The 19,141-nt window shown below is 47.5% G+C and overlaps 1 protein-coding gene across 7 annotated transcripts; it reads left to right on the top strand.

Moving 5' to 3' along the window:
- Positions 1 to 379: 379 nt before the first annotated feature.
- On the top strand, positions 380 to 18,526 carry LOC122699320 (prostaglandin E2 omega-hydroxylase CYP4F21). 7 transcript variants are annotated; one of them, XM_043911116.1, is made up of 13 exons: positions 380 to 516; positions 1,012 to 1,239; positions 3,353 to 3,497; positions 6,316 to 6,369; positions 6,455 to 6,582; positions 8,580 to 8,701; positions 9,377 to 9,647; positions 10,564 to 10,630; positions 10,799 to 10,928; positions 14,498 to 14,631; positions 14,727 to 14,791; positions 14,956 to 15,038; positions 15,412 to 18,526. In XM_043911116.1, exons 1-13 carry the CDS (start codon positions 469 to 471, stop codon positions 15,587 to 15,589), a joined length of 1,653 nt encoding a protein of 550 aa, XP_043767051.1. In that variant the 5' UTR covers positions 380 to 468; the 3' UTR covers positions 15,590 to 18,526. The 7 variants fall into 7 exon arrangements, with proteins under 7 accessions (XP_043767051.1, XP_043767053.1, XP_043767057.1 ...); XM_043911122.1 differs by having other exon boundaries at positions 508 to 527; XM_043911120.1 differs by lacking the exon at positions 380 to 516 and adding an exon at positions 598 to 657.
- Positions 18,527 to 19,141: the final 615 nt, after the last annotated feature.

Here is a 19,141-nt window from a genome sequence, read left to right as displayed (position 1 = left end):
CTCCCAGTTCTGTCCCCCCATCGCCTTGTGTGGACCCCATTCTCTCTCAGCCCACCCCAGCCTGGCCTCTCACACCTCCAGGGGCCCTCTTCTGATTGGCTCCTTTGTCCCTGGACTCTGTTCAGTTCAGCTGCTCAGTCGTGTCCCACTCTTTGTGGCCTCATGGACTGCAGCACGCCAGGCTTCCCTGTCCATCACCAGCTCCCAGGCTCAGGTAAAGGTAATCTCCAGTCAGACTGGTTTCTCTAAGTCATGTCTCAACACCAGCCCTGGGCTGTGTGGAGGCGGGAATTGAACTCCTGCCAGGCCATGTGCCCTGGAGGCCAGGGGCTTCAGGGCTCTGAGCTTCCGGGGTCTCTGCCGAGAAATGGTGCATGATGTCTCCCTGGCCCACCTGTGGAAGGGAGCCCTGGAGATGACTTGGGACGAGGCTGACCCTCCGTCTGTCCTGAGGATCCAGCATCTGTTATGCTGAACTGGTTCCCAGGCCTCACTTCATGTTTGGGCAGCGTCCAGGTGGGGAGGAAGTAAGCATGCTGGGCGAATGGGCTGGCTTAGTCTGGAGCCTGGCAGTATTTTCTAGGGGAGGGACTGGGTAAAACCTTTGCATGAGAAGGGGAGAGGAAGTTGTGTGAGACAGGCCGCTCCAGAAAGAAGGTGCCAGGCTGCGGGTCAAGGGGCTCAGGGTTTTGACCTGGTGTGGGGAAGGCTGCTGCCCGTGGCCGGGTGGCTCTAGGGAATGAGCTGGCTTGGGAGACGAGTGGGTACCAGCGGGTAACACACACACACACACAAGTGGCCTGTGTGTGTCTTTCTGTCTCTTTGTCTCTACCTTTCCCTCTTCCTCTGAATTTCTCTGGTTCTCCCTCTCCCAGCCCCTGTCTGCCTGTCTCTGAGCCCTTCTTGCCCGTCCCCAGCACTCCCCATCCCTCCCCCTCTCTCCCTTGCTCCTCTCCCTCTATCCTTCTCTGCCTCACAGCTCACCATCGCTGCCTCTTCCTTCATCCTCAGGACTCACCCTCCACCCCATCTGACCACAGGATGCTGGAGCTGAGCCTGTCCTGGCTGGGACTTGGGCTGGTGGCAGCCTCCCCGTGGCCGCTGCTGTTGCTGGTCGGGGCCTCCTGGCTCCTGGCCCGCGTCCTGGCCTGGACCTACACCTTCTACAACAACTGTCGCCGCCTCCAATGTTTCCCGCAGCCCCCGAAACTGAACTGGTTCTTCGCTCACCTGTACCTGGTGAGTTTCCTGGGAGATCCCGGGAGATCAGGAATGGGGCTCAGGGTTTGGGCTGGGATCTAGGACAGCAGAGAAGCCAGGGAGGCCTGGCAGCCCCCTCTTCCCTCATTCACTTGTTCCTCTGCTCTGCCTTTGAGACCTCCCCCACATCCTGTCCTTCCAGCCCTAGCCTGCTCTGGGGTCCATTTTCTACCTGTCTTGCACACATTAGTGCGCCTCTGAGGCCGGGCTGCACAGAGCCTGGTCCCCTGGCCTCTCCAGTCTCCATGGTGGCCTTGAGGTCCTCTCAAGGGTGCTGTCCAGGGTCCAATCTGCACGTGGTCCTTTTCCTTGCGACTTTTCACCCTGGGCTACAGCTTCCCCACAGGAATTATCTATCACTTCCCCATCCCCACACCTCCTCTTTCCAGGATCCCGCCTCTTATCTAACTCCCCTTTCTCTACCAAGATGTCCCAAGGTGCGCATAGCCCAACCTGGATAAAGCTGGCCAATCATCACCTCTGTCCTCCACGCCTGCCCACCTTGTGCCTCAGACCTTGACTCTGGCTTGGCCCTGCTCATGATTAATTAAACAGCTCAACTGTCGAATTCCTTAATAAGCACCTCCCAGTTTGACAATGGTTCTGGGGAGCAGACTGCAGTCCATGGCTGGCTAATATTAGGATGCAAAATAAAGGTGTGATGACTTAAGTTATGAGCGTGCCATCACTTCCCTCTGTCAGGGTCAAAGGAATGGGTATCCTGCTCCTCCCATCTAACAGCCCAGCTGAGAGAGGTGCCCATCTTTTCTTTCCTGTCTTGGACAAGAGCTACCACTTGGTGGAGGATTTACTGAAATTTTACTGTTTATTGTGGCAAAGTTCAGAAGGCAGGGGCATTAAAAATCTCTGTGTGAAGATTTCCTCAGATTCTGTGTCTTGAAAGCATCTCAGCGAGTCTTCCCAGGTGGTGCTAGTGGTCAAGAATTTGCCTGCCAATGCAGCTTAGACGGAAGAGAAGCGGGTTTGATCCCTGGGTTGGGAAGATGCCCTGGAGGAGGGAACAGCAACCCACTCCAGTATTCTTGCCTGGAGAATCCCACAGACAGAGGAGCCTGACAGGCTGCCATCCATGGGGTCGCCAAGTTGGACATAACTGAAGCCACTTAGCATGCAAGGCACAGTGAGTCTTGGAGGCAGCAGGAGTGTTACAAAGTTACTGCATTTCTGCCCTCCCCTCCAAGGGCTTGGTCATGGACTCTGGTCTTGGCCACTCTCCCTTCCTGAAGTCCCTCTTGCTGTGTGACCTCGGCTGAGTCACTCTCCCTCTCTGGACCAATCTCAACAAGTGCTTTGAATCCTCAATTTGGTACTTGAGGAGAAGGGAGCAGGTCACAAAGGTGAACGTGACTTACGTTCACCTGCCGAGAGCCCCTGGGGGGTATTTGTCAGGTCTGAAGGAGGCATCCTGAGGGAGAGGATACTTTACTAGGAGGCAGCCCACCCTTCTCTCCCTTTGGGTGCATAGGTGTCAGCTTCTTCATTTATAAATGGCATAATTGAAAGTCATGTCCATAGGTTGCAGAGAAATAGGCAGGATGTACTCTGCATGGAGCCAGTTGGGGGAGGGGGTTTCATGGGTCAGAGCTGCTGTCATGGGTGAGGGGCAGAATTCATGTCTGTCCTTTGGGATCAGCCAGGGATGGAAGGCCCCAGGTCTGCAAATGATTTACTGCAAGGAACTGCAGGCTCTATATGGACCAGCCAGAATAGGAAAAGATACGGGACCAAAACCCAGGTACAAGTACTGAGGCCATCTTGCTACCTACAAACCTTCTAGCGAGGATCTCTTTCTGTGGCCACCTCTGGGGCTGAGGCCATTCCCAGGACGAGAAAAAGTTTGGCTTCTCAAGATAAAGTCACCCTACCTCTGGGCAAAGAGCCTGTCTTCTCCCTGTGCTCTGGGGACTTGGAGATGCTTGTGCTCCTTGGGACTTGGAGATGCTCCAGGACCCCTCCTCCCCATGAAGGAAGGAGCAGGAGGAAGCAGAGATTCCCTCCATCTCTGTGGGATCTGACATACTCTCCACTGCAGTGGTTTCTTCTTGGGAGTGATGTCTTTACATGCTTTCAGGTCCCCCCGACAGAGCAGGGCTTGAGAAAATCAATCCAGCTGGCAGCTAACTACCCCCGTGGATATAAGATCTGGTATGGCCCCATCACTCCCAAGATCGTTTTCTGCCACCCTGACATGATCCGGAGCATCACCAATGCCTCAGGTACCCATGCAGAGCTTGTGGTGGTGGGTGTCATGACACATTTGAGGGATTCTAGCCCCTCCTTGCCAACTTTTTATGTGGCTCCTACAGGACCCTGGCCCCCCTTCCTCTCTTCTCTCTCAGCCACTTCCTCTTTGCTTCATGCATTTATCATGTTCCATCTCACTGACTCGTTTCTGCCCATGGCCATTTGGACCCCAACCTTTTCCCTTGCTGAAGTTCGTCCCCAATCTCAAGGTCTCATATCTGGACAGAGACATCCTTGACCTGGTATGGTTGGTCAGGAACTGGCCAGCAGGAGATGGGCTGTGGTGATCCAGAGAAGAAACAAGATTCTCTGCTGGGGTGTGCTGGAAGGCTTCCTGGAGGAGGAGGTGTTGGAACTAGGTCTGAAACATTGAGAAAGAAATGTTTCAAAGCAGAGGGTAGAGTGATGCAGTGGCCATCCATAGTATCCCAGGCCCCCTGCTAAGCCGGCCCTCAGTCTCACTCATCTGCAGACCCAGAGCAATGAAGGCTTCTGTCTGGTGCAGGATTGGGGGCTGCTTTTCCTGTGACATCCACCTCTTTGGTGGGTCCATTTCACTTATCCTATCCTGTGGCTCAGCCACTCTAGTTCAGTGCTCTCCTTCCCTAGTCCCCAGGAATCTCCCTGAGGAGACTCCACCCCACCCTGTCTCCCTTCCCTTGCCCTCTGCCCCTCCCATCTGAGACAGACCAGGGGAATGGACAGCTTCTGACAGAGACCTGGGTTCAGACACCAGAATGCTGAGTGACTCTGGGAAAGGTCCTGGCTCTCTCTGGCTGCTGAAGTCTCTTTCAGCTGTTAGTGGTGGAAATGCCACCCTGTATGGTCTAAACAAAGAAGGGAAATCAACTGACTGTAAACTCCAAGGAGGGCTGCCTTCAGGCCCAGCTGGATCCAGGTCTTAAACAATGTTATCAGAAATCTGTTTTCATCATTTAGAGTTCATCTGTGATGGCTTTACTCTCATCAGAATGGTAAAACTGAATCTCAGACGCTCAACCTCCATCAGAAAGGGAGTTCATTTACAACAGTTCTAGGAAAAGTTGAGGATTCCTTTTAATTTGTCTGATTTGGGCCATAGGACCAATTATTGCAAATCTAAGATTCTGAGCATCCAGTCTTGGCACTGTAGGGGCCACTGAGCTATTGTTTTGGGGCTCAGGCCAGTTGGATAATTAAGAATTCAGGCCGTGGATTAAAGAGTCTTGGGCTGGTGTCTCTGGTTTACTCTCTGGGAGAATGTGCGCAAGGGACTCCATCATTGAGAGTCTCAGTTTCCTTATCTGCAATATGGGGACGAAAGAGAAGTCAGGTGAATATGGTGTTTGGGATCCACACAGGGAAAGACATTCTCTATCCCTGTACCAGAAGGACCACAAAGGCTGTGTATGGCCAATGTGGGGAGGGAGCCCAGGAGAAAGTTCAGGACAGATGAGCAGCTGCCGGAGGTGACTCATGGGCTCAGGTATGAATCTCTGCCCTGCAAATCCTTGCCTCTGGCAGCCTAGAAGAGTGTGAATTGGGTCCTTTCTGTTCCTCTCCAGATTCAGAGCTGGGAGGAAGGTCTCCAGTACACACAGGACCTGGCCAGCACCTATGGGGATGTGTGCTGCTCTTGGGGGTGGGGGCTGGCATGTTGTCATCTGTATCTTCCACCCCACCACTCCAGATAGACATGCTTTTGGCCATGGCTTGCTGCTGCCATGTCCTCCTTGTTGGGTGCAGATATAGGAGGCTGTGGTAGAGAGGCCTCTGCCTCTTTCTTACCTGGACTCTCTCTTGCCTACTTCTGGTCATGTCTACTCACACCTAGGGCACATCTGTGTGCTGTCTGCTGTAGGCTATATCTGGTTAGATTTTTGTTTCTACCTGGTTTCTGATGACAGCTGGTATATGCTTTACCTGGTGACACCTGCTATATGATTAAACCTGGGCTCAAATAGACATGGTCTCAGTCACATCTGGAGTTGCTTCAGCTGTGGCCACGGACATCTGAGGCATTTCGGGGTGTGTCTTTTTCTTGCCTGAGAGGCTGTTATTGATTATCTGGTTCTCCTGCTTGTCACGTCTGGGTCATATTTCAGGTTTGTTTGAGGTCTGGGACTCAGGGTCACTTTCAGACACGCTAGTGATCTTGTGTGATGCCTGTCTTAGGGTATGTCTGAGTCATGTCTGGGGCCCAGCTGGGGACACAGCTGGTTCAGGTCTGTGACATCAGTGTATGTAAGCCCTGTGTGGGACTCATGCGGGGCAAATTCAGGCCAAGTTAGATTGTCTTCAGGTCCATGCCAGAGCATGTTGTATCATGTTAGGCTGTGTCATGCGTGTTTTGGCCATGTCAGGACATGTTAACACATGGGGTCATGTCACATATCTCAGGAGAGGTCAGAGTGCTTGGGCAGACATGGTGTTCTAGGTCCCCATGAAGATGTTTTGTAGAGTGCTGGGCTATGCCTGTGTCTTCATAACATGTTGGACCATGTAGGAGCCATATCAGGGAATGTTGGGGCATGTTGTATCTTGTTGGTGCATGTTGTATCTTGTTGGAGTGTTTCTGAGCACCTAAGAGTTGTGTCTATGGGTCCTGCCTTTGCTGTCTTCTGTTCTGCAGCCTGGTCTGGTCCCCCCACTCCCATCTCCTCTGCACCTGGCTTTCGATTCTCTTGGCCCCATTCCTGCTATGCAGGGCTCAGAGTGGGAATGCAGATTCCTGGCTGGGATCCTCTATTCCACACAAAATTTCCTCCTTTCCCCATCTCCTTGGCCCCTGATGGTCCTCCTTCATGTCAGCTGCTATCGCACTCAAGAATATGGAGTTCTACAACCTTCTGAAGCCCTGGCTGGGTGAGTAACTGTGAGTGAAGGGGGTGATCTTGGGGACCCAGGGAAAGGTCTTCCTTTGCCCACTCCCTGTGGCTGTCTCTGCTAGGGGATGGGCTCCTGCTGAGTGCTGGTGACAAGTGGAACAGACACCGTCGCATGCTGACACCTGCCTTCCACTTCAACATCCTGAAGCCCTATATGAAGATTTTCACCAAGAGCACAGACATCATGCACGTGAGTCTCTTGAACCCAGGGTCCCATCTGGAGTCTTGGGGATAATGGAGACTCAGAGACACCTTGCCTGGAACCTGGCTCTTGTGGGTGGCTTTAAGGCCATGGGCTCTTCCTTTCTGAACTGTGGTTTCCGCAGGTGAAAAATAAGGATTATGTGATCCCTGCTTTGTAGGGTGGCCAAGATGACCTAATGGAATCATGTCTCTGGCACATAAGAGATGCTCAGAAGGTGTTAGTTTCTACATTTCCCTCAAAGAGGCCTTGGAATCTTGAGACGTTTGGTAAAAATGGTGAATATTTTGTAGTAGCTATTCTAGAGTAACAAGTCACTTAAAAACAGTAAGTGCTTAGTATTGAGAAGTCTGTGAGTCAGTTGACTGGTTCTTCTTGATGTAGATTGGGCCACTGGTGTATCTGTGATCAGATAAGAAATTTTGCTGATCTAGGGTCATTCTTCTCACATATTTGGGGCTTGGCTGGCTGCAGGCTGATCTCAGATGGCCTTACTCTGGGCAAAGGACTTCCCTTCATGGGATTCTCTTCCTTTAGACTGCATTTCGTGTTTGTTCACATGGCAGAAGCAGGGTTCCAACAGCCTGACAGGAAGCTGCAATGCTGCTTGGGAGCGTGGTTTGGAACGATATACTCATCACTTCCATCAAAGTCTATTGGGCAAAGCAGGACTTCCCCTGGTGACTCAGTGGTAAAGAATCTGCCAACAATGCAGGAGACAAGGGTTTGATCCCTGGGTTGGGAACATCCCCTGGAGGAGGGCATGGCAACCCATTTCAGTATTCTTGCTGGGAGAATCCCATGGACAGAGGAGCCTAGTGGGCTGTGGTCCATGAGTTCTCAAAGAGCTGGACAGGACTGAACCAACTAAGCATAGCACACATTGGCCAAAGTAGATCCAAGGCCAGCTCAGAATCCAAGTAGGCTTCACCTACTAATAGAAGTTACTGAAAAAGCACATTGCAAAGGGGTTTGGATATATATATACATGGGGAAGGTCAGGAATTTGTGACACGGTTGTGTCTTTTCCATACTTGCAAGCAGACAAGGGAGCTTGTTACAGTTCTGTGGATTCTGTCAGAAGACATGAGAGTCCTGGGTCACTGACAAAGGGTAGTTTTTACTCTTGGCACAGCAAATGGCACTTTCTTCTTGCTGGCTTGCATTCTTCCTCCAAGTCAACAAATCCCACGTGGATGACACAGGTGGACTTTGACTGGCACCTACTCCAGTAATATGTTTTATTATAGGGCAGAAGAATACTAGATTTAGGGTGTCTGTGACTTTCAGAACTAGAAGCAAGCCTGATATTTGCCCAGGAGGAGACTTTACCTCACTCTTAAAGCTTGTTTGCTGCAAACACAACTCAGAAATAGCCCCTGGTAAAGAACATCATGGACTACCAATTTTTTTTGGCATACCTGGAAAGATTAGCATACCTGGAGAAAGCAATGGCAACCCACTCCAGTACTCTTGCCTGGAAAATCCCATGGGCAGAGGAGCCTGGTGGGCTGCAGTCCATGGGGTCGCGAAGAGTCGGACATGACTGAGTGACTTCACTTTCACTTTTCACTTTCATGCATTGGAGAAGGAAATGGCAGCCCACTCCAGACACGACTGAAGCGACTTAGCAGTAGCAGCAGCAGCACTCAGGGCCCATGAAGAACTACCTCTCTAAACATAGGGGCAGTTTATTCATCAGTTTTCATCAGTGAAGGTGATGAAAGCTAACATTTGCTTAGCACTTAACTTTATTCAGTAAGTTGACCAAGGGTACAGAGAGAGCAGGAGGGTGAGCCAAGATTTAAAACCAGGTCTCCTGACTCCCAGTCATGAGAACTTCATGTCCTAGCAGTAACAGCTTCCACTCCAACTCAAGCCTGATACTATCTGGGGATGGTTTCCTGGGGCCAAGAGGCAGGGCCTGGGGGAGTCCACCCAGGTGGTTGGGAATGGGCCCTAACTCTGTCTCCTTCTCTGTCCAGACCAAGTGGGAGTGCCTGGTCACAGAGGGCCACACCCATCTGGACATATTTGAACACATCAGCCTCATGACCCTGGACAGTCTGCAGAAATGTGTCTTCAGTTTTGACAGCAATTGCCAGGAGTGAGTCTCGGCCAAGAGCCTGGGAACATAGGCCATAGACCCAAGATAGTAGATGGAGGAGGGAGGGCTGACCAGAGCAACCAGGAAGGCCTTTCTGAAGGAGGTGGCTCAAAGCAGGACAACCCAGGACTGGAATAGGGAAAGAGAAGGAGCTATCCTTTCAGGTAGGTAGACCTGGTTGATAAAGACCAGAAGGCTAGAATGAGAAAAGTATGTGCAATAGTGATGAGATACGTTGGAAATAAGGTTGAAGGAGTGGGCAGGTAATATTTTAAGGACATTCTGAAGCCAGACAAAGTGAGTCTGACTCAAAAGAATCCAACTATCATGTAGACATTGGATGTAAGAAGACTAGGGAAGGGGCTGGGCCACTGACCAGCTGGGAGAGGATAAGAGATGAGCAGGGTGGATGGTTCTGGAAAGGAGAAGGGGGCGGTGAGACAGACAGGAGAGAAACATATCTAAGCTGTGCTCCAGGTGGCTGGGTCATGGAGGCAGCTCACGGAGATGGGATGTGGGTTGAGAAGAGTCTGAAGAGTCACATCTTCTGGCTCATCCCCACCCTGTATCTGTAGGTCATCTGTTATTGAAGCCTCAATTCCTGAAAGGAGGTAGACCCCTGGCTTCTGGGCTTCAGGTTTTAAGTTGTTGCCTCCTTTATGCGCTCTTCCTCAGGAAGCCCAGCGAATATATCGCCGCCATCTTGGAGCTCAGTGCTCTTGTGTCAAAAAGAAACCAACAGCTCTTCCTGCACATGGACTTCCTGTACTATCTCACCTCAGATGGGCGGCGCTTCCGCAGGGCCTGCCGCCTGGTGCACGACTTCACAGATGCGGTCATCCAGGAGCGGCGCCGCACTCTCCCCAAGGAGAATATTGATGACTTCCTCAAGACCAAGGCGAAGACCAAGACTTTGGACTTCATTGATGTGCTTCTGCTGACCAAGGTGGGTTCTTCTGGGATCTGAGTTCAAGAGGTAGAATGGACTTTGATCTGATCAAAGAATTTGAACAGGATGCAGAGGGTCCTGGGGAGCCATGGAAGGTGCTTGTGGAAGGGAGGGATGGATCAGGGATAAGTTTTAGAGATGACCATGTGGAATATTGCCTGTGGGGGATTGCTAAGTCTGAAACTGTGAAGGGCCTGAGATTTCACTCAAATAGGAAACTAATAAGTCAGTCTACCACAGAGATAGACTGGGTACATATGCAGTATATGTAAAGTATACATACAGAATCCTGGTTCAGAGCAGCCCATTTATTACTCATGGCAAAAACGGTGACCAGAGTAGAATTGTAGCTCTGCTACTCTATTACTAAATTCCTTTGATGGCTCAGCTATGCTATTGCCTGTACATGCAATCATACTTGCATCACAGTACAAGTACATACCTCCAGATTTTGAAATTTGGAAGTTATACAAGACAGCTGATACATTTGCCCCTTTCTCCCTATGGGGAGATGGAGAGAGAGAGACACAGGGAGAGAGATTATGCTGGAGCTTAAACAAATTCTTTTTGGTGAGAAGGCAAAGTCTAAAGTTGTTATATTTTTATAACCCAGGTTGTAACCCAGGTTGCCAAGGTTACAACTTTTTTTTTTCCAGAAATCCCTCATAATTTTGAAATATAAAAATATTAATGGGTGACTGATTATTTTTTCAACAGGGACAACATAGGAGACAAAGAGGTCAAGGGTGAGGTCTCTGGAGTGGGGCTTCTGGTGACAGAGTGCACAGGAGGTTTAGAATTTCAGGGTGGGTTTGGGTCTCTGGATGGATAATGGGGCTTCAGAGATTGTCTCAGTTTAGCCTCAGAGACCCTCTGAGCTAGTGTGATTCTGTGGATCTTGCTTTCTCTCCAGGATGAAGATGGGAAGGGATTGTCAGACGAAGACATCCGGGCTGAAGCTGACACCTTCATGTTTGAGGGTGAGAACCCAGTGTGAGATAGGGTGTCTCTAAGCCCAGGAACTAGCCCAGTGGACCCTGGACCACCCCATCGCCCTCCATCCTCCTCATGGGCTTTAGCATGGGGGTGTTGTCTACCTTGTGGTGCTGAAGTAGTCCAGAGACACAAATCTTTCTGGATGCCCCCAGGCCATGATACTACAGCCAGCGGCCTCTCCTGGGTCCTGTACAACCTTGCAAAGCACCCAGAATATCAGGAGCGCTGCCGGCAGGAGGTGCAAGAGCTCCTAAGGGACCGTGAGCCTAAAGAGATTGAATGGTGAGTGCAAGTCCTTATGGCCTTTTTCTGAGCCCTTCTCATTGTTTCTGCTCCCTGGCTGGGAAAGACAGATTTTTTTTTTTTTTTTTTTTTGTGCATTCTGTCATTTAGTGGAAATAGGAGCAGAGCCCAGAGGCAGGATCTCATACTCAGCGTGTGTGTGTGTGTGTGTGTGTGTGTGTGTGTGCACTAAGTTGCTTCAGTTGTGTTGACTCTGTGCAACCGTATGGACTATAGCCCCGTCAGGCTCCTCTGTCCATCGGATTCTCCATGCAAGAATAAATACTGGAATGGATTGCCATGCCTTCCTTCAGGGGATCGTCCCAACCCAGGATTGAATCTGTGTCTCATGTCTCCTGTGCTGGCAGTCAGGTTCTTTACCGCTAGTGCCATCTGGGAAGCCTACTCAGCATGGATAGGAGGACAAAATTTGCTGGCTTTTGGCAGAGAAACCTGGATTTCTGAGATAATTAACAACAATGTGTGAAGACAGATGATGCCACTTGGCACATATTCAGTTAAGTGAACTTCGCCTTCACTCCCTGACTGTTTTCTCTGAAATTACATGTTTTCAAACATCTTCACTTCCTGAGTATTTGCTAATCTCCTGCCCCTTAATTCCTCATATTGTTTAGTCTAGGGTTCACTAGGATCACCTGAGTACTACAGTCATTCAACTCCTTTCTTGGAACATCTGCAGCTTCATCCATCTAATCCCTACTTAGGAAACACTGCCATACTGCCTCTCCATCCCCAATTCTATGCCATCTCCAATTCTTCCCAGCCCCATTCTGTATCCTGGAGACTCAGGAAGGACCAGACCCAGTCTTTGCTTTTTAGGAGCTCCTAACCTGGTGCAGAAATAGTCCCAGGTCAGGACACTCCCAGTGTACATGGGCAGGGCTGAGATTTGGAACAAGAGGGGTCAAGTTGAGGGTGGAAAGAAGTGCCTCAGCAGAGACTCTGAGATATAATCAGCAGGTAATTGGGTGCATTTGAGGTACATTTAGGTCAAGAAGACAGCTGGGAGAAAATGAAGAACTTGGGGGAAGTGATGAGAAAGACGGAGAGAGAGAGAGAGAGAGGAAGGAGGGAGGGAGGAATTTGACTTGAATATATAATTGACCTGTGGAAAGCAGATTACCTCATAATATTAATACACAGTATCCCAGAGTGTGAAGTGGATATCTGTTTTTGGATATTCAGGGAATCCTTAGGCTTTTAATTGAGTCTAAAATTTTAGCAAAGAGATTGTATTCACATGTTGTTAACTTAACCTTAGATACTCTTGTTACTATGGTAAACCATATATTCTATCTGGATTGAGAAATAGAAGTTTAATTGGAAAATATGCATTCACATTTCTTGGTAAGTTTAATTCAGGTGTTTTATATAATCACCATCATTTTTTCTTTTATTATTTTTCTAACAAATTGTTATTTCTGATAGAAAAACTGATAATTTATGAATATAAATTTCTTGCCCAGTGAACACAGGAAATGCTAAATATTGAGTCTCATATCCATAAGAAAAATTAAGATTGTTTCCTAAAATCTCTGGAACAACTGGAAGCTATGTGTAAAAAAGTTAATTCATCCTGCTTCTCATGTCTTATAAGAAAGTAACATCCACATGAATCAAAGATTTAAAAAATGATGGAGTCTTAAAGGCTCTAGAAGAAACCATGGGAGGTTATAGCTCCAGAGTAGGGAAGACTATTTTTGAGACAAATCCTAAGAGACATATAAGAAAATATTGATATACTATTTCATGAAATAGATAAATAGCAGTGTGTATGGTATTCAGTATGCTAGTATATAATTTTTTAATGCCAAAAAACCTCTGGAAGGATACATAAAAAATAATCACTAGACAAACTTGAGAAAGGAAGATGAGTGCTATTGGTCCATAGGGTTGGTGTTTTGCAGTTTTCCAACTTTGAGCTAGTTAATTGTATTTCAGTTCAGTTCAGTTCAGTCACTCAGTCGTGTCTGACTCTTTGTGTCCCTATGGACTGCAGCACGCCAGGCTTCCCTGTCCATCACCAACTCCCGGAGTTTACTCAAACTCATGTCCGTTGAGTCAGTGATGCCATTCAACCATCTCATCCTCTGTCATCCCCTTCTCCTGCCTTCAGTCCCTCTCAACATCAGGGTCTTTTCCACTGAGTCAACTCTTCGCATGAGGTGGCCAAAGTATTGGAGCTTCAGCTTCAGCATCAGTCCTTCCAATGAACACCCAGAACTGATCTCCTTTAGGATAGACTGGTTGGATCTCCTTGCAGTCCAAGGGACTCTCAATGGTCTTCTCCAACACCACAGTTCAAAAGCACCAATTCTTCGGCGCTCAGCTTTCTTTATGGTCCAACTCTCACATCCATACATGACTATTGGAAAAAACATAGCTTTGACTAGACGGACCTTTGTTGGCAAAGTAATATCCCTGCTTTTTAATATGCTGTCTAGGTTGGTCATAGTTTTTCTTCCAAGGAGCAAACATCTTTTAATTTCATGGCTGCAGTCACCATCTGCAGTGATTTTGGACCCAAGAAAATAAAGCTCGTCACTGGTTACCCCATCTATTTGCCATGAAGTGGTGGGACCAGATACCTTAGTTTTCCGAATATTGAGTTTTAAGCCAACTTTTTCACTTTCCTCTTTCACTTTCATCAAGAGGCTCTTTAGTTCTTCTTTGCCTTGGCTTCCCTGGTGGCTCAGAGGGTAACTGTATTTAATTATTTTTAATTGGAGGATAATTGCTTTACAATGTTGTGTTGGTTTCTGCCAAACAACAACATGAACCAGTCATAAGTAAACACACACACACACACACACACACACACACACACACATGCACACACCCTCCCTCTTGAGCCTGCCTCCTATCAGCTCTTTATCCCACCACTCTAGGTCATCACAGAGTGCTAGCCTGGGCTCCTCATGTTATATAGCAGCTTCCCTCTAGCTATCTATTTTACACACGGTAGTGTATATTTGTCAATGCTACTTTCTAAATTCTACTGGATCTTATCTTAAATGTTTATAAAAACTTTTCCAGTGAATTCTCTTTCACTGTCTGCCAAAATGATGCATTTGTTCCCACATTTCAAATGGCATTACTCTCCTTTTTTTCTCCTGTTTAATTGCAGTAGCTAGTATCTCTAGTTCTGTAATAAATAAGATAAACATTGAATCTGTTTCTTGCTCATCTACCTTTTGAGTTTGCAATCTTGCCATAAAGAATGTTCCACATTCATACAAATTTGTAAACATTTCTATGGTTCACTTTTTGTTGATTTGTTCAGAAAAGCTTCTAAAAATATCTGACTAAATTTTGTCTAGTACTTCTGTGATATTGCTTTTCTTTCTCTCTTTTTAAAAACCATTTTATTGAGGTATGATGATCAAAGGAAAAGCTGTATATATTTATGTATATGACTTAATAAGTCTGGAGATATTTGATCCATCTGTGTTTTTGTTCTAGGCAGAGAGCATCTTATAGGGCACCAGGAGGGCTCGGGTGGTGTCTCTCTTTTTTCACCCTAGATAATTGTCATGGGGGTTCCTTAGGGACGACCTGACCCAGCTGCCCTTCCTGACCATGTGCATCAAGGAGAGTCTGCGGTTGCACCCCCCAGTCACCTACATCTCCCGCCGCTGTACCCAGGACATCATGCTCCCAGATGGCCGGGTCATTCCCAAAGGTGACCACAATGACTAGGGAAGGGGTTTCCTGGTAGGAAGAGGGGCCCATCAGGCAGGTTGGACCTAGTTTTGACTGGTCCCTCTTCTTCCACAGGTGTGATCTGCCTTATCAGTATTTTTGCGACCCACCACAACCCATCTGTGTGGCCAGATCCTGAGGTGATGCCTCCCCCACACCCTACCTCCATCATCCCTGTCCATTCCCCTTGGGAGACCCAGGGGAGACTACAGAATTGTGATTGGCAAATCAGACATCACTCCCTCCCCAAGGATGGACATCCTGGGAGATACCACCCAGTAACCCTGTCTTGTCTTGTCCCCAGGTCTATGATCCCTTCCGCTTCGACCCAGAAAACATCAAAGGGAGGTCACCTCTGGCTTTTATTCCCTTCTCAGCAGGTTCCAGGTAAGGGCATTGGGCATTTGAGGTAAGGATGGAGTAGTGGGGGCAGGGGTCTGGGGTTAAGATTCCAGGCGTCACTGTGGGGGCAGGGAAGGGGCAAAACTGAAGGTGGTCAGAGTTCTGGCATCCTTCTCTCCCCTCCCCCTGGGAATGGTAGTGGGTGCCAAGCGGGGTCTGCAGCATGCTGACAGCGGGGTTCCCTTGTCTGCTGGTCTGCATTCTAGACTGAGGTCTGGGCTAGGCTCAGGGGATATGCAAGTCCATGAGGCAGGGTCCCAGGTATGGTTAGCTTTCTCTGTCTCTGCCGGTCAGATTTCGGGTGCTGTGGGGCCGAGATGAGGGTTCCGTGTAGTCCGAGCCCCAACTCCTTCCACAGGAACTGCATTGGACAGACGTTTGCCATGACTGAAATGAAGGTGGTCCTCGCTCTCACACTGCTACGCTTCCGTTTTCTGCCTGACAAGGAGGAGCCACGCAGGAAGCCGGAGCTGATTCTGCGCCCGGAGGGTGGACTTTGGCTGCAGGTGGAGCCGCTGAGCTCAGGTGCTCAGTGACTCGGTGACCCACTACCACCCTGCCTGGGACTCTCTATCGTCAAAAGGGCCCAGAGCGCCCCCTGCTGGCTCTCAGTGAGACTCGGGCAAACATGACGGCAGCATTTTATTCCTGGGAGTCTGCAATGGCCTCATCCCAGTTCCGTTCACGTTTGCCTAAGTCTCACCGAGAGCCAACAGGGGGCGCTCTGGGCGCTTTGAGAATACAGAGGGTGGGCGTGGTTGATTGGAGGCGGGACCAGTTGCCATGTGCCCAATATTACCTCTCTAAGCTGACCCCCAGTCTGGCGCTGTGGTAGAGAATCTACCTGCCAATGCTGGAGATGCAAGAGATTCGGGTTGGATCCCTGGGTCGGGAGTATCCCCTGGGGAAGGAAATGGCAACCCACTCCAGTATTCTTGACTGGAAAATTCCATGGACAGAGGAGCCTGGTGGGTTACAGGTCATGGGGTCGTAGGGAACACACTTGAATATATGCACGGCTGACTCCAGGACCCTATACTGATGGCTGGTTCTCCCAGAACCCAAACATGGGCAATAGTGAGTCACATGAGGTGTTTGAGCAGAAGAAGGACCAGGGTTAAGGGTGGACTTAAGAGGTGGCGAGTGCTCTTCAATATATGTTGAAGTCTGGGAGGAGTCCAATATATATGAGTACATCAAACATGTGGTTACTCCAGATCTGCAATGAACATGGAAGAAATAAAACAAAGACATGTGTACTAAAACTCTAGGCTCCCCAGATGACAATGATAGTGAAGTCGCTCAGTCGTGTCCACCTCTTTGTGACCCCGTGGACTGTAGCCCACCAGGCCCCTCTGTCCATGGGATTCTCCAGGCAAGAATACTGGAGTGGGTTGCCATTTTGTTCTCCAGGGGATCTTCCCGACCCCGGGATCGAGCCCGAGTCTCCCACATTGCAGGCAGACGCTTTAACCTCTGAGCCACCAAGGAAGCCCCTAGGCTTCCCACGTAGTCTCTCTCAATTAAGTAACTGGGAAGCGTCTCTCTAAATTAAGTAACTGGGATGGTTTTCAGACTCCCTGTCAACACCCCTACTCATGTACCAAACCCCCCCCCCCCCACATCCTCCATGTTCAGAGCAGTCAGCATCATGCATCAGAGTGGTGCATTTGTAACAAACGATTAACTTACATTAACACATTATCACCCAAAGTCCATAGTTTACATCAGAGTTCACTTTTGGTGTTGTCCATTCTGTGGATTTTGGCAAGCAGATAATGGCATGTATTCATTATTATAGTACCACACAGAATATTTCATTGCCCTCAAACCCTCCCAGTGGTCTACGGATTTCATCTATACCTCCCCTCAACTCCTGGCAACTAGTGATCTTTTTACTGTCTCCATAGTTTTGCCTTTTCCAGTATGTCAAATAGTTGAAATCACATGATATGTAAGCTTTTCAGGTTAGCTTCTAGCATTTAGCAATATACATTTAAATTTCCTCCCTGTGTTTTCACGGCTTGATAGCTCATTTCTTTTCAGTGCTGAATAATATTCCATTGTCTGAATGTACCATGGGCTATCTATCTATTCATCTGCTCTGATTTCTTTTTAATCAGGTTTGTATATTACTAAACACAAATACATATTTAAATGAAACAATATCAAATACAAAAAAATGAGAAAAAAGAAACCAAATAAAAACAAACCCTAAGAACACCCAGAAAGAACAAAAACTTATGTGTAACTAACAGAGTATAATAGTAGAAAGTCTAACATTTCCACCATTCTTTGGGACAGAGAGAAGAGGGATATCAATTCATCCAATAAATGCCTGGTCAATAGGAAAACTAGCCCTGCTTTCAATGATCATCTTTATTTGGAAGTCTGATGGCTGTCTCAGACTTGTTATGTCCAAACTAGATTCTTGATTTTTCACCCCCAGACCTCTGGGGAATCCTGTAATGATTCCAAAAGTGGTTTTGTTGACTCTGTCTGTAGACATGTGCATTGTAAAGCTTTCTTTGTGTGATTTAATTTTAGTGCAATTCAGTGAAACACATAGACAATAGATGGCTTTGGGATTCATTAAATGGTTTGGGGGCTAAATACATGGTTAATTTCTTGTAAGTATTCCATGTGTGCTGGAGAGTGAGTTGCTTTTCTCTTGGGTATACATTTCTCTCTCTACTTAGTAACTCAAACTTTTAAGTTGTGTTTAGATAATACATTCTTTAGTCTAAGTCTTGTCTTCTTGATTTGTCGAATTTTAAGAGGATTGGGATAAAAGCTCCAAGTACTGGTGTGGATGTAGCTATGGATTTTCATTTACTGATTTATCTATTTTGGCTTTGCATCTATTCACAATCTGTTTGGACCCTTTAAAAACTTATAACTTTATTTGTAACATAAGAAGTTTTTCCTTTAATTCTTATCAGATGTAAATATTGAGATTGCTACCCTGAGGTTACTTTTTAAATATTTGTTGGATCTATCTTTTTCATTAACAATGAAATGACATTCACATAAGTTAACAATTTTAAAGTAAACAATTCTGTGGCATTTAGTACATTTGAAATTTTGAACAGCTGTCACCTCTATCTACTTCCAGAACCTTCTCATCACTCAGGAGGGAAATCCTGTACCTAATAAGCAGTCACTCCCCTGTTCCCTCTTTTCTAAAACTTTCTGTATTCTTATATTTTAAGTAAGTGTTTTGTATACACCATCCTGTGAGACATTTCTTTCTTATTAAATCAAATCCACAAACTCTTTCTTTTAATTAGTGACTTTAACCCAATTACATTCTCTCATGTATGGGGAGTAACTTTTACACAAAAAGTTTAAATGCTGTCTACTTTTCATTTGCAAATATTTCCCCCCATTCAGTAGGTTGTCTTTTCATTTTGCTGGTAGATTTCTTTTGCTGTGCAAAAATTTTAAGTTTAACATTTTTTACCTACTGTGATTAAAATTTTAATTTCTCCCATTCACATATTTTTTTGGGTAGATCACAGGGGAGCTGGGTTCCATTGGGCAGCCCTGGGGGGCCCTTCATGTGATCTATCAGCTGAAGCTAGAGCAGGAACTGACAGGCATGACATTTTCTCTAAACAAGCAACCAGGTGTGAACAGGATCAGAACGCTGGGATATTCTCGAGGCAGGGTAGCAGTGTGGTGAGAACTCAGACTCTGAGGTCAGGCAGAGCTAGTTCAGATCCTGGCTGTGTTCCTTACAAGATGCATATCTTTCACTGAGACTCAGCTCCATCATTTGTGCAATGGGAGTTTTAGTTGCATTTATTTCGAAGCAGTTAATGAGATGACCCATGGATATGTTGAGCTCAGGGACTGGTACATAGTAAATTATTACTGAATAGCAATGACATTCTTATTCATATTGCCATGGTCACCTCCAGGAGGAGGGGCATCAGGTGTATGGAAGATGGGTTTTGGGCTTGGGGAAGTGGCTGAAAGGGGTAATGAGAGAGGATGAGAGGAGGAAAGGGGAACTTCTAGAAACAGAGGAAGCAGGTATTGTTACAAGAGCCACCCACAGAGCTGAATCCAGTCCAGGCGCTGGC

This window comes from Cervus elaphus, chromosome 9 (assembly GCF_910594005.1).
Source record: "Cervus elaphus chromosome 9, mCerEla1.1, whole genome shotgun sequence".
Classification (NCBI taxonomy): Eukaryota; Metazoa; Chordata; class Mammalia; order Artiodactyla; family Cervidae; genus Cervus; species Cervus elaphus.
The sequence above is the reverse complement of the archived record's forward strand: the minus strand, read 5'-3'. Positions and strand labels throughout refer to the sequence as shown.